General features: G+C 50.2%; 1 protein-coding gene across 1 annotated transcript in view; it reads right to left on the bottom strand.

Moving 5' to 3' along the window:
* The window catches only part of LOC118782377 (E3 ubiquitin-protein ligase rnf213-beta-like), a 52,014-nt gene that overhangs the window by 19,272 nt on the left and 5,437 nt on the right, over positions 1–27,305 (bottom strand). The window contains exons 9-35 of the mRNA XM_036535707.1: positions 26,785–26,883; positions 26,081–26,209; positions 25,325–25,490; positions 24,565–24,732; positions 23,842–23,991; positions 22,611–23,248; positions 21,570–21,729; positions 19,979–20,196; positions 19,357–19,500; positions 18,816–18,968; positions 16,648–17,797; positions 15,353–15,537; positions 13,916–14,085; positions 8,189–11,516; positions 7,586–8,116; positions 6,676–6,812; positions 5,795–5,893; positions 4,839–4,957; positions 4,375–4,491; positions 3,582–3,625; positions 3,228–3,384; positions 2,486–2,621; positions 1,923–2,105; positions 1,436–1,569; positions 1,123–1,298; positions 379–579; positions 98–285 (exon numbers count right to left, since the gene is read on the bottom strand). Coding sequence (XP_036391600.1) covers positions 98–285; positions 379–579; positions 1,123–1,298; positions 1,436–1,569; positions 1,923–2,105; positions 2,486–2,621; positions 3,228–3,384; positions 3,582–3,625; positions 4,375–4,491; positions 4,839–4,957; positions 5,795–5,893; positions 6,676–6,812; positions 7,586–8,116; positions 8,189–11,516; positions 13,916–14,085; positions 15,353–15,537; positions 16,648–17,797; positions 18,816–18,968; positions 19,357–19,500; positions 19,979–20,196; positions 21,570–21,729; positions 22,611–23,248; positions 23,842–23,991; positions 24,565–24,732; positions 25,325–25,490; positions 26,081–26,209; positions 26,785–26,883 — 9,080 coding nt within the window. The remainder of the gene's footprint in view (positions 1–97; positions 286–378; positions 580–1,122; positions 1,299–1,435; positions 1,570–1,922; positions 2,106–2,485; positions 2,622–3,227; positions 3,385–3,581; positions 3,626–4,374; positions 4,492–4,838; positions 4,958–5,794; positions 5,894–6,675; positions 6,813–7,585; positions 8,117–8,188; positions 11,517–13,915; positions 14,086–15,352; positions 15,538–16,647; positions 17,798–18,815; positions 18,969–19,356; positions 19,501–19,978; positions 20,197–21,569; positions 21,730–22,610; positions 23,249–23,841; positions 23,992–24,564; positions 24,733–25,324; positions 25,491–26,080; positions 26,210–26,784; positions 26,884–27,305) is intronic.

The following is a 27,305-nucleotide window of genomic DNA, read 5'->3' as shown; positions in this document are numbered from 1 at the left end:
TTACAGTACTTTCTGGAATTTTATGATCTGACAGCATCTGATCCGATTTTATGATATGACAGCATATTTTCCACTCCACCTACAGCACTGGGCTCACCTAATCGCCTCCAGGTGCTGGAGACAGCCAGGGCTGCAGAGGGCGCTGTAGTTCTGCCCGAAGGTTCTCTCGACGCACGGCTGCAGGAGCTCCACTCTGCGCAGGAAGGATTCGCACTCGGCCAACGCCGTCACAGGCTGCTGCTCCATCTCCTCCACGCACACACCCAGAGCCAGGACGTCCTCGCGCTGAGAAAAGGATGTATTCCAGTCACAGCTTTTGGAGAGCAAATGCACACACCCCGCAGAGAGAAAGCTCTGTGGTCAAAGCCGTGACCTCACCATTTCCGGGGCCTCGGGGCCGGCCAGCCTCCGCAGGTGCTGGGACAGGCGCGGCTGGACCTGCAGGACGTGGGACAGGGCGTCCAGCCGCAAGGCGTTACATCTGACCACGGCCGTGAGCCAGGCCGGAGAGAGGTCAGAGGTCACGGCCATGCGCCGCTGCAGCTCCGAGACGCAGCCCAGCACCGCTGAGGTGAAAACCTGTGTAGAGGCGGGGCTTTGCATCAGAGACTCTCAGGAGCCAATCGGCTGCAAATTTTAACAAGGAGCAGAGCGAATCCAAGTGCGGAGATGACTCAGGACAGAAAAGGCTCGGTTCAAAGAAACGTTTCCTTTACTGAAGGCCCAAGAGAAAGAAAGACAGGCATGGTGCAAGGATTCACACTCAACAAGCCTGGCATCTCAAGACTGAGCAAATATGCGAACAAAAGACAGGGCTTAAATAACAGAAAAAGCACAAATGAAACTAGTAACTAATTAACACATGAACTAAATGAGACACGGAACACAGGAAGTTGTGAGGCCATCTGGTGGCCATCCCGGGAAACAACACCTGACACAAATGGCATTCGTTTTTAAAAATGAGTTTGCAGAATTTGGGGCAGGGGAGGTACGAGTAAAGCAATATGATTAGTGTTTAAGTTGTTGATTGCTAACAGGGATGACGGCTAATACTGGAATAACACCGGCGCTGGGGGACCAGCTGTCCCAGCAGGTGTGTTCCTGCACCCCTTCCACACTCACCTCCACTTCCTCCTCGCTCGCCACCCTGAAGGAGAGCAGCACGAAATCGCGCAGGTAGCGGTGGGTGAATTCCACGCCCTCAGGGCCCGCCAGCTTTGCGATGTGGCCGGCCAGCCTGCTGCTGCCGAAGGAGCTCACAAACCGCAGGACCCTCTGCGGGTCGTCCTCCTGGGTGCCTGAGAGAAACGGCAGGAGGACGCGGTCAGGCAGAGAACGGACACCTGGACTCGACCTGCTAAACAAATGCCTCTGTCTCCACCTCGGCTGCGGGGCATTCTGCCACAAAATGGCTGCCCCGAGCTCTGTCACTCACCTGGCCCGAACTCTGACTCCTCCCACAGGCTCTGACAGTGCATTTTAATGAGCCAGCTGAAGGGGGCAGCACAGCGCTGCTCCTCACCACCCACCACTAGATGGCGCTGCACGTTTATCTCCTGGTCGGCGACACTGAGGAAGAAGAGGGAGCAAACATGAAATGCTCTTGATTTTGGCACAAACTCAGTTGTCTTCAAGTCTCCTCAGTTGTTTGCATGATTAACGAGCATGTTGACGTAACCGAACCGAAAGGCTCGTAACCGAAAGGGTAAAGTTCTACCTGCTAAATGCTGCTAAATGACAATTATGTAATGCTTGAATGAGCCACTGCAGGGAATTCATTGCTTAAGTTTGTGCATTTAATCGTAAAGGCAATCAAGCCCGGTATCTGGGCCATCTTTACTTTAAAGGTGAGGGCTCTGTCTCCCCTCTCTCATGCTCCCTGGCTAATGCTGTTATCTCTCCTGCAAAGTGCTGATGGCTACCTCTGAGGCTGTGTTAGGTCCAGTGTCTGCGGGTCCTCTAGAATGTCCAGCCACAACTTCCTCAGTCCCTGACTGACCCCAGAACAGCAAAGAAGGTCAAGGTTAGCATCCCGGTCCAGCACTCCCAGAACCTGGGCCAGGACTGGAGTCAGTGTGGACTGCAGACAGCGCCACAAAGTGTGCCTGAGAGAATAAGAGACAAGCAATGTGTGAAACAACAAGCAATGTGTGAAACACACACACACACACGCACACACACACGCACACGCACACGCACACACATATACTCACACACACACACACGCACACACACACACACACATGCACACACACACTCACACTTTCTCACACACACACTCATACACACTCACACACACACTCACACTTTCTCACACGCACACTCATACACACATACATACACACACACACTCTCTCTCTCTCTCTCACACACACACTCTCTCTCTCTCTCACACACACACACACACACTCTCTCTCTCTCTCTCTCTCACACACACACACACTCTCTCTCTCTCTCACACACACACACACACGTGCGCTGGTACCTGAGAGTGCCTCCCTCTTGCAGAGCCTGGCGCTTCTTGGCCTCCTTGCTCACCCACTCCCCTGGTGAGGGCATCTGCTCCTCCCTCTGTGCCAGAGCCACCACCAGCCTCCCCAACAGCACCTGCACAAAGTGAACTGGTGCCAGGGCAGGGAGGGAGGGAGAGAGAGAGGGAGAGAGTGTGTGTGAGGGAGAGAGAGAAAGAGGGAGAGAGAGGGAGAGAGAATGTGTGTGAGGGAGAGAGAGGGAGAGAGAGTGTGTGTGAGGGACAGAGAGAGAGAGTTAGAGAGAGAGAGAGGGAGAGAGAGGGAGAGAGAATGTGTGTGAGGGAGAGAGAGGAAGAGAGAGGGGGAGAGAGAGGGAGAAAGGGAGAGAGAGAGAAATATTATTCTTATTACTCTATTATTATGCTACACTATTATTCTTATTATTGCTATTGTTATTACCATTGTTGTTTCTGTTGTTGATGCTGGTCTGTGCCTGGGTGTATGAGAGCATGTGTGTGAGTGTGTATGGTTAGGGTTAGGGTATGCTTGTGTATGCGCACATGTATGTGTGAGTGTGTGTGTATGTGTTTGCGTGTGTTTGTGTGTGTGTGTGCCTCAGGGCACTGGGCCTACACCCACAGGCTTGCAGGCTCAAGCCAGAGGTAAGGCACTGGTATAAATAATAAACATGATGTCATGGACTTCCCGCAGTCCTATTGGTCACTCTTACAGAGTGGAAAGGGGCGTGTCTCTCACCTCCCGGCTGTCCCGGCTCTACTGCCAGAAGCCCCAGCAGTATCTGCACCCGCTCCAGGCTCCGGGACGCCCTGGCGGCAGGGTCCCTCAGTAAACTCACAGCCTTCTGAATACAGGACCTCAGCAGAGAGAGGCCGTGCAGTCGCGGCCCTGCCCCCTGTGACACAACACACCCGGCGACCAATCAGAGCTGAGCCTCGTGCCGGAAACCCGCTGACTGACAGCCCCTGAACCAATCGGTCTGTTTATTACACCATCATCATTATCATCATCATCATCATCGTATGTCATCATATTATTTCCATTATCACTGTCATCCTCGTCACGAATAAAAATGAAAGAAGCCACTTTTACCTTCTGGACCACACCGACACGCACCACAGGTCCACTTGTGTCTTCTGCATTGAGAAAAACCCCGAATTACAACCGCATTATTCACACATTATTGAGAGGATACTTATAGTACTTGCTGTTAATTTTGTTTGTGTCTCTTTGAGTGAGTGCATTTAACATGATCATTGTTAGTACTGGTCCCACAGTGGTGGAATGGACTCCCCATAGGGGTCAGGACAGTGGAACCACTGGCCTCCTTCCTATGCAAACTGAAGACTCACCTGTGCAGACTGCATCTCGGTTACAACTCAATCCCCGCCCCCTAACACCTGCTACTTGTACTACTTACTGCTTATTTTACATGTAGTGGTGTGACGTGTTTTGGATTCTGTGATTTCGTGACTGGGATGCATGGTATTATATTTGGCTTCCCTTATCTACTCAGGTTGAGCATGTTATCTTGTGGTAGGGCTTGAATAGTGTTATGCTCACACTCCCTGGTCTGGGAGCGTTGTGAGCCTGGTCTGACACTGTTAGTCATTTAACTTGAATGGATAAACCTGTTGTGCTGGAAGTCGCTCTGGATAAGAGTGTCTGCTAAATGAATGTAATGTAATGTAATGAAGCTCTTTAGCGAGTGTTTGATAAATGATCAGCTCTGTATATTGCACCATTGAACTGAATGACATATGTTTACCAAAATGGCTCCACATCCAGCAGCTGTCGTGGGAAAGCTCATGGCAGACCCGATCTCAGGAGGAGGTGTGCGGAGGGTCCCTTTGAGGTCGTGCGTGTTTGAGGTGAGTGTTCTTACCTGCCTGTACAGACAGGGCGAGCAGCTGGCTGATGGGAGTTCCACAGAGGGCAGAGAGGTCAGAGCTCATGTCCTCTGTGTCTCTGAGGTCATCAATGTGCACCGACAGCCATGCACCTGCGAGGACCCAACACACACACACACACACACAAACACACACACAAACACACACAGACACACACAAGCACACACACACACATACGGACACACACACACACACACAGACATACGGACACACACACACACACACACACACACAAACACACACACACACACAAAGACACACACACACACATACGGACACACACACAAAGACACACAGACACACACAGACACACATGTATCATGTATCATGTATCAACCTACAAATGAAAGGCATTTCGCAGGCTGTTTCCCTTCAGAAAATGGAGGAAATGTGGTGTTGTAGAAATGTAGTGGCATAGAGGTCTCCGCCCCTCCCTTACCTCCTTGGAACCCGACGTACTGGGAACCTCCTTTGAGTCTGGATAGCTTGGTGATGAAGACCACCAAGCACTGGGCTGGACTGGGCTCCACTGACCTCAGTTCATTCATGGTGCAGTACCTGGGGACAGAGGTGGTGGGGAGGATCAGAGCCAACATGAACCGGCCCCAGAAACAGCACAAGTTCCTGGGCTGGCCTTATGTGCACAGGACAGTTCATATGCATGCAGCAATAATCTTGGATTGCTAATCTAGACATGTGAGATCAGACAGATTACCACAGACAAACATACAGTGTTAAGATGACTCTAATAGTCACAAATTGTCAAACAACTGCTACCCCCCCAGGAACAAAATTACCCCTTCATTTAAAACATAGGCTGCATCTGAATACTCATACTGCCTTACTATATAGTACGCAAAAAGCAGTAGGTCACAATCCGTAGGGTGTCCGAATACTCAGTAGGAATGTAATAGTAGTCGAACGGTACCCAGATGACCTACTACATCCGTCGAAATTTTGAAGTGTGCAAATGTACTACACTACGCTATCCCATAAGTCAGCTGGAGCCCGAACAACCGAAGAAGAAGAATTCCCCGGGAAAAAGAGAATGAAGATGGCGGTGTAGTCAACTTTGCTAAACCATCAAATCAATTGGCTTTGTTATGTAACGTTAGCTTTTCATTTTACCTCAGGTTGACAGTCAGCTAAGTAAAGCAGGCTGATTTTTAAAACATGTAAATATCCGGGTCAAAGGACAGGTAAGATGGCGGCAGAGTACATCCAAACTGTGTCCTTACTACTCGCTCGCATACTCATAGAACGTACTACAGTAACGGTCGGGTGGTAGGTTCTTAACCGACGTTAGCGCATGCTGAGTATTCGGATGCAGCCATACTGGCAGACATATTGCAGAACAGTCCAAACTGAAGGTGAAGTGTATGGAGCTGCACTCACTTAGCTGAGGCTATCAACTCATCGCTACACAGAGACTCCTCAACGTCGGTCTGAATGAGCAGTATGTGGGCGGAGCCATCAGTATCTCGCAGGAAGCCCCTGGAAACAGTCAATCACACAACAGCAAACAGCTGAAAACCAGCAACTGAACCAAAAGAGGAAAAAAGCCCTCCAGAGAAGCTTGTACTACAACTTCAGGGTATTTACTTACAATATTTACATAGCATTCCACTTCATTTTTTTAATTTACTTATACAATTGTCTGTTTACTGAAAGTATTCAGCTCAGGTTCCTTATTCAAGGATACAACAGCATTACCCAACTGGGGATTTTAACCCACAACCATTGGGCTATAAGGCCATTTACCACTATATTTTGCTGCCATCTACTGGTCAGTGCCGAGTATAGCAACCCAGAGCAGGAAAGGAACTTGAGCAGTCATAACTACTTGTTTTTGGTTTCAGTATTTTCTACCCTTAGCAACTGATCCTGAGCCAGAACATAAATTTTATAAATAATGGTTGGGTTAGGACTTGGGGTGGGCAAGCTGATGTTAAGTCTGTTGTACATGGATCCTTGGTGGTTAGAGTGTTTGCCACCAGGAGGTTGAGGGTTCAATCTCTAGACAACTCATGCCAAAGATTTTAAGACTTTGCTAGGCACTAAGCAATAAGTGATGAACTATGGGTCACAGCCCCTTGGGTAGACTGGTGTCCAGTCAAATTTATTTGGCTTTGGCCTCTTTTTATAACTGCAACATGTCCATTGAGATTATGTTAATAAAATAAAAAAAAGAATAGAGACGTATTGGAGAAACTGAAAAGTGATTCCCTGCCTGGAGCTTGGACCCCATGCGGACACAGACTGTGTGAGCACGTTACCGTATCTTGCTGCAGAACGAGGCCTCGGTGTCAAACTGGTGCAGGGAGAGTAGGAGGAGCCTGCAGGTGGCCACGCCCAGCGCCTGGGCCAGGGGTCGCACGTCTAGCTGGGTGAGGAGGCTGGAGAAAGTGGTGACCTGGAGGGAACGGACACAACGCGATCACCTCGAGATTACAGCTGACACGAGGCCTCACAGCAGGGGGCGCTGTTGTCGTGTGAAGTGGGAGGAATCAGCTTCAAGGCTATTGCTAAACATTACATTACATTACATTACATTATCTGCATTTAGCGGACGTTCTTATCCAAAGAAACTTACATCAATTATAGATTTTTACAATGTTTTCCATTGGTTTGTGTTTCTCCTGCAAGTGAGTATGGGAAAAAAACAACCAAGGTCTATTTCAATGCAATGTAAGATCTTGTATCAAAGTTGGCATATTTTGCTAGTGTTGATAGATTGAACTGGGCTTTCACTTAAAAGTCATGGTTTCTGACTGAACATAGACTATGCAAATGAAGGGGGACCACTGAGAAGGTGGGTGACATGAGATATTCATCAGTAGCTCATCTGCTACTGCATTTTATGTCGTGTTATTCACATTTATCAGACGCTCTTACCCAGAGCAGCTTGCTTAGGTTACAATTTTACCTATTTACACAGCTGGACATTAAATTGAGGCAACTGTGGGTTAAGTACCTTACCAAAGGGTAGAGCAGCAGTGCCCCAGCGGGGGAATCGAGCCAGCAACCTTTTAGTTATGAGCCCTGCTCCTTACCACTATGCTACACTGCCTCCCATTAACGGGAGAATTCTCTGCTTCTGACACTGTGTGATGTAACAGGAGCATTCATTAAAAGGAAGCCTGTGTGTGAGAGCATCATTACCTCTATTACCATTCCTGTCATTACCTCTATGAACCTGCAGGGGTCCTCAGCCTCACTCAGGTGTCTCTGCATGAAGTCTCTGAGGGAGAGGTGGTGCTGCTGGTGGAAGTACATTCTGCGGAGCGCTCCCCTCTCCCGGCTCCCCAGGTCCGAGTACTCCAGCCTCAGAATGGCGTCTGGTGTAGCGCAGTTCAGCAGGAAGCTCTTAGCAGCTTCCAGGACCTCTTCTTCTTCATCTCCTTCTGTCGATTTGGTGCTTTCCTGCATCTCCGCTTCGTCCTCCTTTTCCTCCACCTCCATGGTGTCCGCCGCATCTCCGCCCCCAGCTGCAAGTTCTGGCTCACCTGCACCCGCGGCGTGTTCGCCGTCTGGCGTCACGTCCATAGACACATCGGGCTCCGCCTCTTCCCTTTGTGGATTCTTCTGTTCGTCACCTGACACAGGGCTGCCCTCTGTCATTACAAGTCCCTCAGCTCCATCATCCAAGCTCCAATCAGCACTCGCTTCCTGTCTGTGAGCCGTTCCCTCGTTGGTCTCTGTGTCCCTGTGCCCCTCCTCAATTGGTTCTTCTCGGTTTAGTCCCGCCTCCTGGTCGCCGGGCTCCTCGCTCGTTCCCCGCAGCTGGACTCTCTTCTCTAGGGCCTGCAGGAGCGCACTGGCACAGGCGTCGCCGTGGAAACCCACGAAGGCGTCCGGCGGCTTAAAGTCGTCGGCCACAGCCCCGGGCAGGCGGGCGAACTCCCTCACCCACTCTTCGAGCCTCCGCAGCGCCCGCCGCTGCCAGGGGGCCAGGTCGGTGCCGCGGTCCACCCTGTGCTTCTCCAGCCGGTTGATGAGGGGCACAGGGAACTGCTCGTACACCTTCCGCTCATCCTCCACCACCACCAGCCTGAAGCGCCGGTGAACCCTGCACTTCACCCGGTGCGTGCCCAGGCCCAGGTCCACGTACTGCTGCCCGCCCAGATAGACGTAGTACTGGTTCAGGGCATCATACAGGCTCTCGTAGAGGTTCTGCAGGTTGAGCAGCACCACGGTGCAGCCCGTCTCCATGCACGTCTTCACCCGGTTCACGTTCCGACAGACCTGCGAGTACTCCTGGTCCTTGGGGAACCCGGACCCAAAGACGATTTCGGGGGCGACCCCGCCCTCTCCGGAGAAAAGGCGCTGCTGCAGGATGTGCAGGGCCGCGTTGTTCGTGGTGAGCAGCAGGAGGTACCGGCTCTCTTCCTCGCCGCCGCGGTCAAGGTTCTTCCTGATCATGCCCAGCGTGCTCGGCCTGGCAACGTCGCCGAGAGTCCGGAAGAGATCCCTGAAGTGCTGCAGAGGGTCGAAGACCTCCGGCTGCCCGCTGAAGTTGCGTAAAATAGCCTCAGCCAGCTCTGACTCGCTAGGCTCCCGCTGGGAGCGCTTGACCGACGCGAAAATCATTTTCACCAGGCTGTAGTAATCCCTGAGGCCGAAGAACTGGTTTCCGTCCACAGTCTGACAGATACTCAGGTAAGCCTTCGCCAGCTTTGGGAAGAGGTGCTGGATTTTGAGGAGGACAGGGCTGTCAGAGGAGCAGATCCCCTTCGCCGTTTCCACCAGCTCGTTCTCGCTCGGATCCCAGCGGGACACGAATATCCCCCTGTTCATTTTCGCTGGGTCGAGGGCCCAGTTGGAGATCCCCACAAAGCCGACCTTCGTGTGCGCGCCAGGGTTGTCGCCGGGGTCGTCGTCGACGCGCCCGTCCTCCAGCAGGGGGTGCAGCGTTTTCAGCGGCATCTGCGGCGAGTCTTCCGCCAGGCCCACCTCGTCCAGCACCACCACGGACACGTACTCATCCAGGCTCTTCCCCTGCTGGAAGCGGGCGCACTGCCGGAACGTTCCGATGATGCCCTCGGGGCTAGAGTGCGGGCTGCACTGGAAGGAGACCATGTGCACCTGCTTGAGCTTCCGGAAGAGTGCACAGCGGGAGGACCGGCCCTGCATGGCGTCTGCCACCACGGTCTTGGCCAGGGACTTGGAGCTGCCCGGCTTGCCCACCAGGAAGAGCGGGATCCTCAGCTCGATGCAGACCACCATGAGGAAGACGTTCTCCTTGAGGGCGATGTTTTTTGCCACCGTGTCTCTTGTCTGTATGTTCTCAAGGAAGACGTCCTGGCAGGATAAGATCTCCCGCTCCAAAGCTTCTGGCGAGTTGAGGGGTTCAGGAAAGTGCCGGCATATAGCTCTAAGGTAGGGCTTTTTATTAACCAGCGAGGGGTAGTAACACACTCCCACAGCCAGAGCTAAGCACCGGAAGATGCCGCTTAGCTCACTGGCTACGCTACGCTTGAACAGCTCATCGCTGTGGTGACAGAACCACAGCAGCACCCTCACTGACCTCTCCACATCCCGCAGGCTCACAAAGCTGCACTCGTCTTTTCGGCTGCGCATGTAGGTCTGGGACGTGGCCAGCACGCCGGAGATGACGTCGTGGCACCGGTGGGGTAGATCCCGACCCCGGACCTGCGTCTGGACGATCTGGCGGATGTAGGAGAGCTCGGCGGAGTCGCTCAGCTGGCCAAAGTCCCAGACCAGCGGGACCATGCTGGGCGGAAGGGGCTGGACGCGGTACACCAGCTGCCGAAGGGGAACCCGGCCGAGCCGGTCCTCCGTGTCCGAGGACCGCACCCTGTAGCCCAGCCCCGCCCGCTCCAGCCGCTCAATCATCTCCGGGGAGTGCCGGCGGTACGGGTTGCAGGCGGCGATGACCTTCAGCCCCACATCCGCACGCATGGGGTGACCCCCCACGGTCCGGTCGCAGATCACCTCCTTGATGGCGAATATAGCCTCCGTCGTGTTGGCCTCGTCGAAGAACAGGATGGTGTCCAGCCCGAACTGCCTGCTGTTCCCCTCCGCCAGCTCCTCCGCCCGCCTCACCTTCTGGCGGATCGTCTCGGCCGTGGTGCCCCCGTGCACCTTCACCAGCACCATGTTCTGCACCTGCCGGCCCTCCCGCTGCAGGTCACAGAGGAAGCGGACTAGCCGGGTCTTCCCGCAGCCCGTTTCACCCATTACCACCACGGGGATGCCGCAGCGGAAACGCATGTGGATCGCCAGCATCTTCATCACGTTGTCCGCCGTCAGCTCGTAGGTGGGGTCCGGGTCGAAGGCCCCCTTCGCCCAACCCTTCCTGGCCCCCACCACGAAGGAGATCCTCTGGATCTTGTCCTCCCTGGGCAGGTGGTCGAAGTCTTCGCTGAGGGAGATTCCCTGACGCTGAAGGCCCCGGAGAAGTTCGGAGGACATCACGTCCCCCATCAGCACCCTCCCAGTTTTGGGGTCCACGGCGTTCAGCGTGCCCCCCTGGGGGCTTGGCTTCACATGGAACCCCAGGAAGGACATGGAGACGTGGTCGTCGTTGAAGAAGATGTAAGGGTGGGACTCGCTCTCCCAGCGTTTGCGGATGGTCAGCCGTGCCAGCAGGTTGTCCTCCCGCCCGCCGTCATCGGGGAGAAAGTAGGGGCTCTGGTCGGAGGCGTCCAACGAGGGCGTGGCGAAGTCACGGGCCATCAGCACCATGAACTTCACGATGAAGCCCTTGAAGCCCGGCAGGTGGTGGGCCAGGAAGTCCGGGTCGCAGAACAGCGAGTGCTCGCAGTCCCGGAGCTGCAGGTTCAGGAACCAGGAGAAGTTCCGCAGCTCCGCCCAGGATGGGTCCTCCACCCCGCAGTTGGCCAGCAGGTGGTGTATGCAGTCGACAGGATCCCCTTCGACGGAGCCTTCCTTGTACTTGAACGGGTCCAGGTTCTCTCTCCTGTTGTACCGTCTCAGGTACTGATAAGGCCTCTGCACGCCTTCACTGGCGAATTCCTGCTCGTCCATCAGGGGGTCAGAGGTCCTCCTGGCCTGGCCGTTCCGAATTTTGAGCTCCAGGTTTTTTACCTCTCTGGGAGGTCGGCAGTGGATCGTGGGCAGAATGTCGAGAAGACTGTGCTTTGTCTGCAAATATGAGGAAAGATCCTGTGAGAACAGTAATGATGAGCTGCTTTAGAAAAACAACCGAAATTGCAGGACCCTACACATGCAGAACTGGGATGTCTGGAATATGTTCTGGGAACGGGTACTGTACCCATAATTAATTAAAAAAAGGATTTTCTTTGTTTGGTAATTTGTTCTTGTCACAAAGCAACCACATTTTAAAACCATAAAAACTGTTTATAATACAATAACTAAGCACATATATTTCAGCAAAAAATACGTAATATATAAAATAAATGCCAAAACATTGTATGAATCGTACAGTGAAGAGGGAAACAAAAAGGACAACCTGAAGCAAATATTCAAAACTGCAGCTCTCCTGCAATGCGCTTAAGGAGTGAAGAATCTACTATTATCTATACCAGGGGTCGGCAACCTTAGGCACGCTGCAGCGTAATCATTGGCACGCTGGCGATAAGCACGCGAGAGATTTTTAATTTTTTTTATTAACACTTTTGCATGTAACTTATTTTTCATGGTATGTGGCGTGCGTGTTATGTTACATGGTTCCTTGTTTTCATTAGCATTATTAAGCTTCAATTAGCTCCTGCCGCCACGTTCTTCCGGATAAGATGACGCGCCCTTTAAAACCGATGTTCCACCAACGAGCGGAAAGGGGCAGGGGCGTAGCGAGCGCTGATTGAATAGGAAATAAAATGCACTAAAGAAGCGCGTATTTGTGATAACCACAGTCAGTCTTTTCGACAGGGTTGCCAGTCTGATTTCAAGTGACGTCACATAAAAAAGCTTACATGGTGTTACACGCTATCAAAACCGATTCCCAACAAGTTTCACTTTGGAAAAAGCACTAAAACAACACTCTGCCAAGAGTTTACTTACGATAAACTGCTAACCGTGGAAACAAACCGTGGCTGTTTCTGTGCAGGAACGAGTGTTGAAATTGATGGCTAAAATGCATGTTTTATTTTGTTTAGTTTGACCCGATCTCAGTAAGGAAACCAAAATATTGGTATTTCAGTCACAGAAGTCAGTGCGAAATCACTACTAATTAGGCAAAATAATTATGCAAAACCTGGCAGCCCGGGTAGCAGATTCTGTTGCATTTCCGACCTATAAGCTGTTGTTGGTGTTACTAGTTAGCCAACGTTGCTATAAAACGAAATAACCAAATTGTTCCGAGTGACCCTGTGAATGAGAAGTTAATTTTTGTTAATACGTTTTGATATTGTGGCTCATTAGCTACCATATGGGGGCATTTTGTGATGATAAGTTACTTAAACGTTGCTCAATGTAAACTTAATATCCAATATTGATTAGTTATTCAGTGCTGTCACTGTGGTGTTTAACTTTATATTTTGGTCAATTTTTCAAGCTGAAGTCAAAATTCCACTCTTGATTACAAAGGTGGACAATACAGCTGTTTTCAACTTCATTTTCTAAAGCACTTTGAGTTGCATGCACTTTCTGTCAGAAGAATATGGCTGTTTTCTCTAGCATATGGATGTTTTATGTTTTTTACAATCATTGCTGCAAATTAATAAAATTACTGTTAAGCAAATTAAAGAGTAGTGTTTTTATTATTTTGAAATCTTATTTTAGATTTAGAATGCTAATTTTCTATAAAATATATTACATTTTAATTTAATTTCACATAACATCAACACTTATTTTTGGCCTGTGGCCCTCCATCCAGATTAATTTTTGGCCCTTCATAGGAAAGAATTTGGGCACCTCTGGTTTAGAAGAAAATATTTTAAAGGGAGCAGGAGAAATTTAACTTTAATTTCTTATAGTTATAATGTCTTATTTAAATTAATGTTCTGTTTAATTGGTTGGGCATTCAGGTGCAATTTGTTCAATAAAAGCATGTTCGAAATAATTTATTTCATTTCTTTATTCAGTGGGCATAGGCTATTCAGTGTTTGGGGTCTATGTTAGCAGTGTACCTATTAAAGCAGAATGACATAGCAACAGCATATCGGCATCACAATATTGAACAATGTTATCACACATCGCAGATTTTCCGTCATATCGTGCAGGCCTAATGTTAAACTTAATGTTGATATGGCACACTAATTAACAAGACTGGCACTTCATGTCAAAAACATTGCCGACCCCTGATCTATAACATAATCACACATTTAAAATGTTCACATTTCAAATGTCGAGCAAGGAACCATCATACGAGTAGAACTGAGCTTTTTTTTCCCGCTTAGACCGCTATGAATGTCAAAACGATGTTTCAGAGGTCCAAGCTTAAACACGCTCTCAAAATGACTGTGTTCATTTGGAAAAAAATTAAAACATGGACAAAAAGCATAGTTACTGTCATCTTCACCTGAAAAGGGGTAAAAATGAAAGATTAAAGCAAAAAGCATTTCAACACACACGAGCAGCACCTGCTCGCTCCGGGATTGGTTGGTCTGAGCCGGGCGTGGCCTCAGGACCTCAACAGCAATCAGGTGGGCAGAATTCCTTCTCCACAGTTTCCCCTCACTGTCACTAAAGCAGCCCAGCACCAGCAGCTCAAACAGGAACTCCTCCAGGCCGTGACGAACCTGCGGGGACAGGGGATCAATCACTGCAACATAAATTAACTTTACAACAGATTCCAAATGCTCTTCTGGTAATTCTTACCACATATTACATACAGATACTACATTTACATGTGTACAATTTATTTTACTACAAATACTACTACAGTTACTGTTACTGTTATGTTATAAGGGTAGAGAAAAAAAGGTATGCCATAGTATGGTATAGAAAACGAAAAATTTTTTCACTAAATTTGACACTACTCCAAACAGCTGGCAAGCGCTCTGGAGCTATGACACGGTTTTATGGTTCTAAGCTTCAGCCACGAGCAAATGAACAACAACAAGAAATGACAGAAGAAGGCTAAAACGACGATATTTCCTCCAGCTCTCCTTCCAGATCTAGTACTGTTAATCTATATCCCCAGAGTGCATCCACGCCCTCTGCTAAATAACAGATCTGAATACACTCAATCTCATTGGCTCTTGTCATTGCCTTCTAATTACCTTGAACCGGCTCATTGGTTAATTGGTCACACCTGCCTAACTAAATACAGGTGTGTGGCTGGAAAGCAGGAAGCTCACTTTTTTCAGCTGACTCTATGCTCAGGCTGGTTCATTTGTTGTTTGTGTATTAAACTATATTTGTTTTTTTGAATGTTAGTCCTTTCTGTTCATTTTTGTGATAAGTCTTGGCCAGCTACTCAGCATATACACATGCAAACACACACACACACACACACCCTTAGGCTGTGTAGAACACCATGATGTTCATATTGACACTGCATGGTTCAGGTCCAGGGCAGTTACTAGTATCTCCTTTGATTTCTGCTGTTCTCTTATGCAAGCTGTTGTGCAAGTCAAACCCCAAAGGCCATATTCTGTTCTCTGTTCTATGTTGGAACATACAACATTGACATAGCCATGTTTCATGTCAATAACCAAAGTCGGGACTAAAGAAAGGAAATAAAAGAAATAAAAGATGTCTCAGAGGGGGGGTATGTCAGAGGAGGAGGTGTGTCAGAAGGGGAGGTGTGTCGGGGGAGCGTGTTGGGGGGGAGGCATGTGGGGGGGTGAGTCAGAGGGGGATGTGTGTTCGGGGGGGGCGTGTCAGACGGGGAGGTGTGTCAGAGGGGCGGGGTGTCAGGGGGGGTCAGCGGGGGAGGTGTGTCAGAGGGGCGGGGTGTTGGGGGGGGTCAGAGGGGGAGGTGTGTTCAGGGGGGCGTGTCAGACGGGGAGGTGTGTCAGGGGGGGGGCATGTCAGAGCTGGGTGTGACAGGACGGGGCGCACCGCTGCTGTGTCCAGGTGCAGGAGTATGGGGTCCCCCTCCCCCCGCGACTCCATGCTCTGGGAAAGCGCCTGGAAGAAGGAGTCCCTCTCCACCCGCGGCTCCGTCAGCCTCAGCCTCACGCAGCGAGCGCGCGGGAAAGAGCGCTGGACCCGCTCAAACAGCCGGTCCACGTACAGAGACTTCCCTTTGGGAGGGGGGGGGCAGAAACACACATTACACAACGATAAGGATATATACAATCTCTTGCCTCTTTTGGGACAGCGGTACAGCATAGGGCTCGTAACCGCGCACTGCTGCTGTTCCCTTGGCCAAAGCCAAAGTATTTAACCCACAACTGCCTCAGTAAATATCCAACATCATCAGATTTTCTTATCCAGAGCGGCTTACATACAGTAGGTTACAACGATATCCATTTATACAGCTGGATATTTCTTGTTGCAATTGTAGGTTAAGTACCTTGTCCAAAGGTACAACAGCAGTGCCCTACCAAGGAATGAACCAGCAACCTTTCAGTTACTCCTTATCACTACACCGCTGTCATAATAGAGGCAGAGATGTTATGTATCCTTATCTTAGCCAACTACCTACCCACCACTTTCACACTAATTGTTATCTCATTAGTCTGTAGCAAGCTTAAAAAAACACAATTCTGCTGACCAGTGGTTGGAAGGTTTCTTAGCTGGGTACAGTAAGAAGTACAGAGACACTTTAACGTAGCTAATGCTTCATTTCATTGCTAGGAGGAATGGTGCACTTTGTAATGCGCGTTGCAGCGTAAACGTGGAGAAAGTGAATAATGTGTGAAGATCTTGGCTGTTTGGTCCATGTAGCCTTTGAACTATAGCAGGTGTTGGTCTTTCATTTTTGACCGAAAAAAGAGAACATTATGCGTCTGACAAAGAACACAGAAATATAACATGAAACATCTGGAATAATGAAAATTCACCTAAGCAAAATGCAAATCTGTATTCTGGCCATGTTCAACTGTGCTTCAAAAAAGCACCAAAAACGTGCATTCAGTCTCTCTTTGTCTCGGTGGGTTGAATGCAGGACTTTAACACAAGCTACATTTGGCCATCTGGCAGAACACAGAGATATAACATGAAATATCTGAAATAACCAAAATTCAGTGAAACAAAATGCACATCTATACTCTGGCCCTTCAGCTGAATGTAGGACTTTAATGTGAGCTGTGTCTGCTGCCATTTGGCCCATCCCACTGTGCTTTCCTGCGCTCTTGAGCCAGGTCTAGCTTCTCTAGTGGAGAGAGCACCGTTGAGGTGTTTTCCCTCACCTACAGCAGGCCGTGCCGACGACACCACCCAGACAGACAGGCCGCCCGGGTACACCGAGGCATGCTGGGAAGCGGCGGCGAGGTGGCAGCGGAGGTAGCCTCCCACATCCTCCGCAGAGACACCCGCCCCAGCCTGCACCTTGCAGCTGCTGAAGAAGGAGGGGACGTATTTGTGCTGGTGGCTGACGGGGGAGACGATGAGCAGGCGGTAGCGGGGCGCCGCGGCCCTCCCCAGGGCCTCAAACCGCTCGCCAAGGGCCACGCCCACCTCGTACGCCAGCAGCCCCGGGTGCAGGAGGGTGAAAAGCTTGCCCTCGCCGACGGGGCCCAGTGCGCGCCGGAGGAAGATGTCCACCTCCTCCTCGGAGGTGTCCTCTCGGCACAGCAGCACCTCCTCCGCGGAGGGCGGGGCCTGGGCGGGGCTCGCCGCGTAGAAGGACAGGGCGGTGGTTAGAGTCTGCGCAGCTGGGCACAGGACGAGATTGGGCCTCCCCTCATGGAGGCCAGGGGGCAAGTCACGGCGTATGAGATGGGCGTTCGTTTCGGAGAAGCGGGTGAGAAAGCAGGCCAGGGTGACGATGTCCAGGTGTCCTTGGAGGAACCTCGGCATGTCCACTCTGAAGCGCGCCCAGAGGCCATCCACGCTGTCCTCGTCCCCGCTGATGCCCTCGGTCTCCGCGGTGACCTCTTCCACGCCCCGCTCACCCTCGGCCTCCCCCGCCTCAGTCGCCGCGGCGAGGGCCTCCCAGATGTCCCGCGGGCTGCAGCTGGGGTTGAGCGGGGACAGCAGGTGCCACACCTGGTGCGGGAGGCGGGCTGACCCCCGGCGGATGGCGGGGAGGGCATGGCACAGGTACGCCGCCTGCTCGGCCGTGTAGAGGTTCAGGACGGGGAATCGGGAGCGCGTGTCGGCCACCAGGGCGGCCCAGTCCCCCCGGCAGCGCTCCATGGACCGGCACAGCTCCTGCAGCTGCTCCGCCACTTGACCGCGGAGATGGAGGAGGCGTCCCGGCAGGGGGAAGGAGACCCGGACGCAGGGCTGCTTTTCGGGGCTGCAATGCACCCACGCCTCCCACCCACGGAACAGTGTGTTCCCTGCAGAGTGGAGCTGCAGCAGGATCCCCCCCAGCCTCTGCACCCCCTCAAATATCTGGGGACGCAAGAACACAGACAGGGTCATTACATTACATTAATGATATATATTTTATATTACATAGCTATTACATAGCTATTACATTAATGGTATATACAGTACATTACACAGCTATTACACAGCTATTACATCAAATTACTATGTAATTAAGCAGATTATTTAACAGATGCTCTTATGCAGAGCAATTTACATGTCACAGCAGTGTCTCTCAATCCCACTGTCCCACAGGACAGGCCCACTGTCCTGCATATCTTCTATCTATGCTTGCTTTACCTACCTGACTGAACTCATCAGTGGCAATTTTGATTAGCTGAGCACACCTGATTTAATCAAGCAGCAAGGATAGACAGAAGATATGCAGGACAGTGGGCCTCCAGGAGTAGGACTGAGAAACACTGTGTTACAGGTTACTATTTTCTTCATTTGTACAGCTGGATATTTACTGAGGCAATTCTGGGTACATTTACATTTACATTTATTCATTTAGCAGACGCTTTTATCCAAAGCGACTTACAAAAGTGCATATAGTGGGCAAATAGGCACAGGCACAAGGGCAAGATGTGAACAGGTCATACAAAGCAGATAGTGCTGAAGCTGAGCACAAGATCAGTGTAGCGAGACAGAGCTAATCTGATCTAAGGTGACATATATCGAATACAGTCACTGGGACAATAAAGTACCGCTATACTACCTAGGCAAAAACGTGCTACAAATATAAGGTAAGAGATAGAGCTACAAGTACAAGCCAACAATCTTAGATCTACAAGGTGAGTACCTTGCCCAAGGGTGCAGCAGCAGTGCCCCAGCGGGGAATTGAACCTGCAACCTTTCGGTTACGAGCCCTGCTCCTTACCACTATGTTATACTGCCACCCTAGCTATGCTATCACAGCAGTACACCAACACTGAGGAGTAAAACTGCCTCAGCTTTCATGGTGAGGTGAGTTTACCTCCCGGTGAGGTCAGTTTGCTCCTGCCGTTACACACACAGGTGTGGGTGGCGGAGGGCGGCTCACCTGGCTGAACCTGTTCACCTGCTCTTTCCCATGATCCCCTTTGGATGACATCAGCATGAGCTTGTTCTGCAGCTCCAGCAGGTCCTCCAGGCTGTAGTCGCGGTCGAGGCCGTCCTTCCTCACCCTTACCAGCAGGAGGCTCTGCAGACACCGCTGCAAACAAAGGCACAGGTCAAATGACACGGGTCACATGACACAGGTCACACGCCTCAACCTGTAACCTGTACTGCATCTGACCTCTACATAAAGTTGAATAAAGCAGGATGACTTATGTATTTTATCATTGCATTACGCATATAGACAGACTGAAAAATGATATTGAAAAATAGATGCAACAGCACTGGTTGCACTGATTGTATTTATTTTATTGCTTCAAATTTCATTTTATTTATTGTTTATCAAAATTGTATGAGCTGCTTGTAATTATTGTTGCATTTGTTGCATATTTTCCCTCACTTGTGGTATTGGTGCGTTCTTGAATGTTACTGTGTGTAATCCACCCTGCACGACAGATTGTGCATGAAGGACCTCGCCCTCTCACCTTCCCGGGTCCGGGTTCAGCCCCGCCCACATGGTACACCCCTTGGGCGTTGATGGCGGTGGCCAGGGCGAGGGAGGACTGCTCCACCGAGCCGTGGGTCTCCCTTAGTCCCTTCAGCCAATCGAGCAAGCGTGTGGAGTCTCTCTGCAGAAACAGCCCCACCCCCACCGATTAACACACACTCGCAATCAGGCGCTTTCACTCAGTCAACATTCCAGAATGGTCCTGCCCTCTTTGTGTCATTCCTTCTGTACCAGAAACCATAACATGTAATTTACATGTAATAACATGTAATTTCTAAATTTCTTATGTCAGAGCTCAGATATGATATGATATGCTCATACTGAATTAATAAATCCTCTATAGGAATGAAACCATAATAAAAAAATAAAAATAATAAACAAATAATAAATAATAAAAAAATTCAGTCTCATGTCACACACAGCAGAATAAAAACTCCTAAAATCCAAAATCATAAATGTTAAAGTGTATATGAAAAGCCACAAAAATCATCCCACAGCTTCAGATTACAACAGCCCCTGCCATGAGACATTACAACCCTCAACCCAACTATAGAATATATGTCAAATAAATAAATAGATAAAATCAAGTCGCAAATCACCAGTTTTTCCGGAAGCTTCTCGTCTCTACTCAGAGCCTCGAGCACCTGCCTGGCGCAGCTCATGAAATCCTCGAACCCCGAGTCGGTGGGCAGGGAGTACAGCAGGGGACCGTACCCCATCACGGCGTCATGGAAACAGGCCACCCTGTCGATCTCAGAGGCGTTCTCCCCGGCCGAGATCGAGGCCAGGTCCACAAACACCTTCAGGTCACTCATACCTGCGGCGGGTCACATCCCTGACTGTTAGCACTGATAGCAGTAGTAGCGTTAACAGTGTCACAGTTACATCACATTAGCATTAGCACATTAGCATCGCATTTAGCAGACTCTCTTCTCCAGTGTTACTTGCAATATGTGCCAGCGTTTTACACGTTATCCGTTTATACAGCTGGCAACTGGGGGTGGGGTCCCTTCCATTTATACAGCTGGATATTTACTGAGGCAATTGGGGGTGGGGTCCCTTCCATTTATACAGCTGGATATTTACTGAGGCAATTGGGGGTGGGGTCCCTTCCATTTATACAGCTGGATATTTACTGAGGCAATTGGGGGTGGGGTCCCTTCCATTTATACAGCTGGATATTTACTGAGGCAATTGGGGGTGGGGTCCCTTCCATTTATACAGCTGGATATTTACTGAGGCAGTTGGGGGTGGGGTCCCTTCCATTTATACAGCTGGATATTTACTGAGGCAGTTGGGGGTGGGGTCCCTTCCATTTATACAGCTGGATATTTACTGAGGCAATTGGGGGTGGGGTCCCTTCCATTTATACAGCTGGATATTTACTGAGGCAGTTGGGGGTGGGGTCCCTTCCATTTATACAGCTGGATATTTACTGAGGCAATTGGGGGTGGGGTCTCTTGCCCAAAGGTACAGCAGCAGTGCCCCAGTTGGGAATCGAACCAGCAACCTTTTGGTTACAGGCCCTGCTCCTTACTACTACTGCTGTTACACTCACACTGTGGCCCCACTCCTGGTACTTTGGCGGTTGTAACAGTTGTGCAGTTACTGTAGAAGCAGTATTGACACGCTTATTTATTAATTAATTTATCTTCATTTATTTTAATTTATTTAAATGTATTAATTTAATGCATTTGCAGTGTAGCACCCTGTCCAGTATGGGTTTATGAGCAGATGCATCTACTTTGGGAGACATCGAATCACAAAAACTTGAAAAGTAGCTACAGAAACACACCGTCCAAAAAAACACACCATTCAACATACAGGGCTGCATTTCAACAAGCAACCCTTCCACTGAATGAAGTAAACATCCCGCTCTACCCTCACAGAGCCTGGCTCCGCCCTCACAGAGCCTGGCTCCGCCCTCGTAGAGCCTGGCCCCACCCCCGCAGAGCCTGCCCCCGCCCCCATATAGCCTGGCCCTGCCCTCACAGAGCCTAGCCCCACCCTCGCATAGCATGGCCCCGCCCTCACAGAGCCTGGCCCCACCCTCGCATAGCCTGGCCCCGCCCTCGCAGAGCATGGCCCCACCCTCGCATAGCCTGGCCCCGCCCTCACAGAGCCTGGCCCCGCCCCCGTAGAGCCTGGCCCCGCCATCACTGTCCGTGTCTCGGGTGACGTGTCACTTACTCTGCAGGTTACCCTTGATCCAGCTGACCAGCTTCTGGCTCCTGAGAAACTCCTCCAAACAGGCGGCCTCCTGCTTCCTCACCTCAGAGAGTTGCTCTCCGGCCTGGACGAGGTCGTCGCTGAGAGACCCGAGCAGTCTCTGTCTGAAGGAGTCTCCACCCTGCGCAAGATTTCACAGGCTTGGCTAACCGTACGACACACTGAATGAAGGTTTGATGTACGTTTGTGAATGTAATGATAAATTGTGAGCTATGTGCCCTCTCCGACAGCAAGCCATATAACTGCTCACAGTTATAAAGACCCCTTCTGGCATATTCATCATTACATTACACTCATTTGCAGACACTCTTATCCAGAGCAACTTCCAGCACAAGAGAACAGAAGCTTACGCATTCAAGCTGAATGAGCAAAAATGTCAGGCCAGGCTAACAACTCTCTCAGTTTTATGCACATTTGTAAAGATAGATAGATAGCCCTTTTACCACCCTTAATTTGTAGTCATAGTGTCTGTTCACAGCTATATAATAACCCCTTTTTGTGTATTCATCAAGAACAACTAAACTGAACCAAGGTGAAAATGTTTTAAATCTTTAGAACATCGAGTTGACCTTTTGGCTCATACTGAAAAGGTTGCTGGTTCCATCCCCTGCTGGGGCACTGCTGCTGCACCCTTGGGCCAGGCACTTGACCAAAAATTATATACCAGAAAAAAATGTAAGGTGCTCTGGATAAGAGCACCTGCTGAATGACATGAATGTAATGTAATGTTTCTCTATAGACAGTATATGATTTGTTAATTTTTAACAGGGGGGGTGGCAGATGCACTCTCTCCGCTACTGACTAGGGGATGGAGAAGTGGGATGGCAGGTTAACAAGGGGGAATGCATTTTGGTCATTTTGCTAACAAGAGGGATAGCATCCCCCCCTCATCCCCCCTCAAATTGCCTACTGCCTATAGGTGCATATAGGGTTGCTTGCAGGGCTTGCCTGCATTGGCAGCGGTGATTGGGCAGTGAGTGAGGGGTGAGGAGGGCTTCCTACCAGTTGGGTGAGGCAGTGGATTTGGCTGAAGTCCCCCGTTAGCTCCAATCTCTCAGCAACCTGCAGCACCACACCAGCGGACTTCGCCGCCAGGTGGAGCCGCCGATACTTCTGGATCTGTCCGAAGCGGAGCTCAGTCCAGCCGGGTTCCAAGCCTGGGAACCCCCCCAGCGCCCCGTCCATCAGCTCCAGCTCCTGGCGGATCTCCGCACCCTCCCCCCGGTCCCCTGACCCCCGGAGAGCGTCGTCCAGCTCGGCGAAGGTGACGTACGCCGCGGCGATCCTCTGGCCCAGCTGGCGGTACCGGGTCACCTGCGGCGTCCAGAGGCGGCGCTGGACATTGGCGAGGCTCATTGACAGGAGGGCGGGGTCGTGGGCGGGGCCACGGTAGGGGGCAGCGGCCTCTTTGGCAGCCGCCACCCACATGCTGAGCAGGAGGGAGCTCTCCCTCACTGCATGCATCTCCCTCGCCATGCTCAGCGCCTCCAGGCTGGCACTGTACCACAGCACAGTCCCCCAAGCTATCCCACAATCCCCCTCCTCCTCCGAGCCCTGCGACCGGACCGCCACCAGCCTGCTCAAGCTCTCAGACTGGACCTCTGCTCTGTGCAGCACCTCAAGAGCCGAGATCTCTGGAACTGTGGGAAACCAAACAAAAGATTAAATACAACGAATCTGTTGCGTGGTCTTGAGGTTGTGGACTCCCATCCCAGAAGGAGGTGTAACAGCTGAGCAGGAGGGACCCAAATGCAGAGATCATTCAAAACACATGGATTGCAAATGGACAAAGGATCTTTGAACGATGAACAGAAAAGTGACAAAAAAGTTTTACTCTTCAGCATCATTATTCACATAAGACAGCCCATGCGCCCTGCCTAAGATCTCAGATACCAACACGACTCATAAATAAAGTTTTATTCTTAAGCATTCGCTAAAGACTGTAAGAAGTATTCACTTCAGACAGCCTCCGTACCCTGATCTTACATGCCGACACGACTCATAAATAAAGTTTTATTCTTAAGCATTCGCTTAAGACTGTAAGTAAGTATTCACATCAGACAGCCTACGTACCCTGACCTTACATGCCGACACGACTCATAAATAAAGTTTTATTCTTAAGCATTCACTTAAGACTGTAAGTATGTGTTCACATGAGATCTCAGACACTGGCTCCTTTACCAGTCTGAAAGTGTGAGTGAGTGCAGACCTCACTTTCGAGTGGTGACCTCACCTGTGACGAACTCCGCAATCTTCCCCGCCATGTTGATCAGGGTGTGGAAGTGCTCCCTCTGCTGGTGGAAAGCCTGCAGCTCTTCCGCCCTCTGGGACAGGACACGCTCCGGGTCTGCAGGGACGTCCTTCCGCCCGCTGTCCTTCTTATCTGTGTGAAAAACAAAACCAAACTCACGACGGATGCAAGCACGCGAGAACAGGGCCCCTCACTGAGACTAGAACCAGCAACCCACTGGATACAGGCCCTAATGGCTCCCCACGCTACACCTATAGCTAAATAATGCCATTACATTACTTGAGCGTCATTTAGCAGATGCTCTTATCCAGAGCCACTTACATAGTTTAGAGTTCTATCCAGCTGGATATTTACTGAGGCAATCATGGGTTAAGTACCTTCCCCAAGGGTACAGCAGCATTGCCACAGTAGGGAATCAAACTAGCAACCTTTCATTTACTTTCTCTTACAGCATTGAAGGTTTACATGGGTTACAATTTCTCAGTGCAACCCATTTATACAGCTGGGTATTTAGGGAGGCAGAGTACAGCAGCAGTGCCCCAGCAGGGAATTGAACCAGCAACCTTTCGGTTACAAGCCCTGCTCCATACCACTATTCTACACTGCTGGCACAGATAAGGCAGACAGCAATTAACCCTAAAAGTAACTGTAGTTTCTGCCACTTGCGAATGTAGCTGCAGTAACGTTATGTGTCAGACCACTTACACTGGCGGTACAGCTTTTTGAACTGCTCTTGATGTTTCAGGGTGGCCTGAAGTCGCCCCAAAAGAACGTCACCCCGACACAAGGCATCGATGAGGGAGCCGAGGGTGTCGTGACCCCTCTGCAGGAGCTGCCTCGCCTCCCGATCCACCTGCAGGTCCCGCCAGTCACCTGCGAGAAGCACAGCAGCTGATTCAGTCAGAGCTCAATGCTTGTGAGGGGTCAGGGAATCCAGGCATCAAGAAGTACCAGACCGTCGCTTTAATAACTATAGCAGTGCTGGGGAAAAGCACATTCATCCACCACCCTCAACAGCTGCCCAGTTAAACACCCATTTCAAGTGAAAGGACCCCTGATTCTGGTGTCAAATGAGACTGCCATGTCAAATGAAAGGACCCCTGATTTTGGTGTCAAATGAGACTGCCTGTTTTGTAAATGCATTACGTGCAGTGCATCAATTCATAACATTTTCAGGCATCTTGTTCAAAGACAGTCACAGGGTGAGTTTTCTTCAGTCCTGCTCATGTATGATGTACTACAAGCCTGTCGCGGCAAAAATAACACTTGCGAGAACACATTATCATTGTGTTGCAACATATACTCAACATCCAAGCAGTTCCTGAAATGAAGTTAAAAAAAATCTGAAAATCAACCTGTGTGAATGGGAATAGTGCCTGGGTGATGAGATGAAGGCTTGGGACAACCAGACTCCCTCCCTGTGTTTGACACGGCTGGGTATGGCTTCACTTGTTATCTAGCGTACCCTGAGACAGGACACGATGGAGAGCAGACTGGGGGTCCAGAAGTGAGCCCACTGGATCCTCCCGGAACCGGGCCGCAGACTCCACAATGATGTGGGACAGCACCAGTGATGGGAGGGGTTCGGGGCACAGGGACAGAACTGCCAGCAGGTCCCCCTCCTTCCCGGCCTAAACACAGAGCGGTGATCATTATGAACATTAACGCAAACACACACACACACACACACACACACACACACAGTACTTACACATGCACTGACCCACACAGACACTAACACTCACACATGCACAAACACACACACACACACACACATACACACATGCTCACACAGAAAAGCAAACATACACACACACTGACACACTAACACACACACACACAGTACTTACACACACACTGACCCACACAGACACTAACACTCACACATGCACAAATATAAACACACACACACACACACACACATATGCCTTCACACAGGCTTCACTCTCATTACACAGCAGGGTATTTACCTCCATCCAGAACAACTGAAAACATAAATCTCACATGCATATATGCTGACATAATCTTATGGGTTTTCCTTTACTCTGACATCATACACAAAAATATCACTCTTATTTGACCTTTATTTTTGTTAGGATTTTCTTGAGAGAACTTTGTTATTTTGTCTCATCTGAAAGAACAGTGTCCCCATCCCTGGTGTTTGTAACATCATCCTGTGACCCACAGAGAAGGGGGGTGGGGTGGAGAGGCTTCCCCTGACCTGGCAGACGGTCCCGATGGCAGACTGACACAGGTCCCACAGGCAGTGCTGGATGGTGCTGTGGGCGTCTCTCTCCGCTGCTCGAACCGGCTCCAGACAGAACAACACCACCTTATCCTCGGCATTGGCCTGGGGGGAGGGGGAGGGGTCGTCAACACACTATACCAGAGACTACCACAGAGATCGAGTCAAAGATGGCTGTAACAGGTTGTTGGGACCCAGTCTCCCAGACGGATATTACATGCAGGAAGACGATAAAAAATATCCGTAACACAATTCAAAACAACGCTTTTTCACTCTCCACGGGGGCTGGCAGGTTGACTGGCTCTACAGCATTTGGAGCAGAGACACGTAATACTCCAGGTTTATACCGTTCTGTGGGTACGTGTCTTCATAATGTGGTCTCCAAAGACATTTCAAATGAACTCACTGCAGATTAATTACAGCGGCTTGTTGCAGAATACTACACAGTCTGTAAGAGGTGTGCCTGCATACTGCAGATCCAGTAAAAACCCTGATACTATCTCACTGACCCTGATTCAGATGATCTTACCAGAGATATCTCTCCACATAAACTGACCCTGGGTCAGGTGACCTTGTTTGAGAGATCCTGACTCTCTGTAAGAGCTGACCCTGGGTCAGGTGACCTTATCTGAGAGATCCTACCTGTTAGTATAAACTGACCCTGGTTCAGGTGACCTTACCTCTGATATCCTCTTTCGCAGGTCCTTCTCTATGGTGGTGCTCCACTGGTCTGAGACACTCTGCAAGGAACACTCCACCCTCAGAAGGCCGTCCCACAGCTGCCAAAAAAAGCGTTGAGAAAAACAAGCAGGTAGTCTCTCAGGGTGGGGGTCAGGGATCTAGTCTTGTAACCAGGTAGCTGCATGCTCAAATCCATGCTATGCCCCTTGAGCAAGGTGTTGAACCTCACCTGCTTCAGCAAACATCCAGAGTAAATGAACAGCACCTGTCAAGCAAGTACATACCTGCAGCATGTGGTTGGAAGAGCTCTCAAAATACACCAGTTACTCAATATCTAAGGAGCAGGAACTTACTGACCACAGCAACTGAGTCCTGAACCTGTCTCAAAATTTTATACATTTATAGAGTTTGTACAAATTTTATATGAATCATAGTGGTTGGAGTTTCGGGGGGGGGGGGGCTGATCCTAGGTCAGTTGTCAAGAGCAGAGAGTAGCCAGGGCAATAAGTGAGCCGGGAGT

The sequence above is a fragment of the Megalops cyprinoides genome, chromosome 1 (assembly GCF_013368585.1).
Source record: "Megalops cyprinoides isolate fMegCyp1 chromosome 1, fMegCyp1.pri, whole genome shotgun sequence".
NCBI lineage: Eukaryota > Metazoa > Chordata > Actinopteri > Elopiformes > Megalopidae > Megalops > Megalops cyprinoides.
This window is presented reverse-complemented; position numbering and strand designations above follow the sequence as displayed.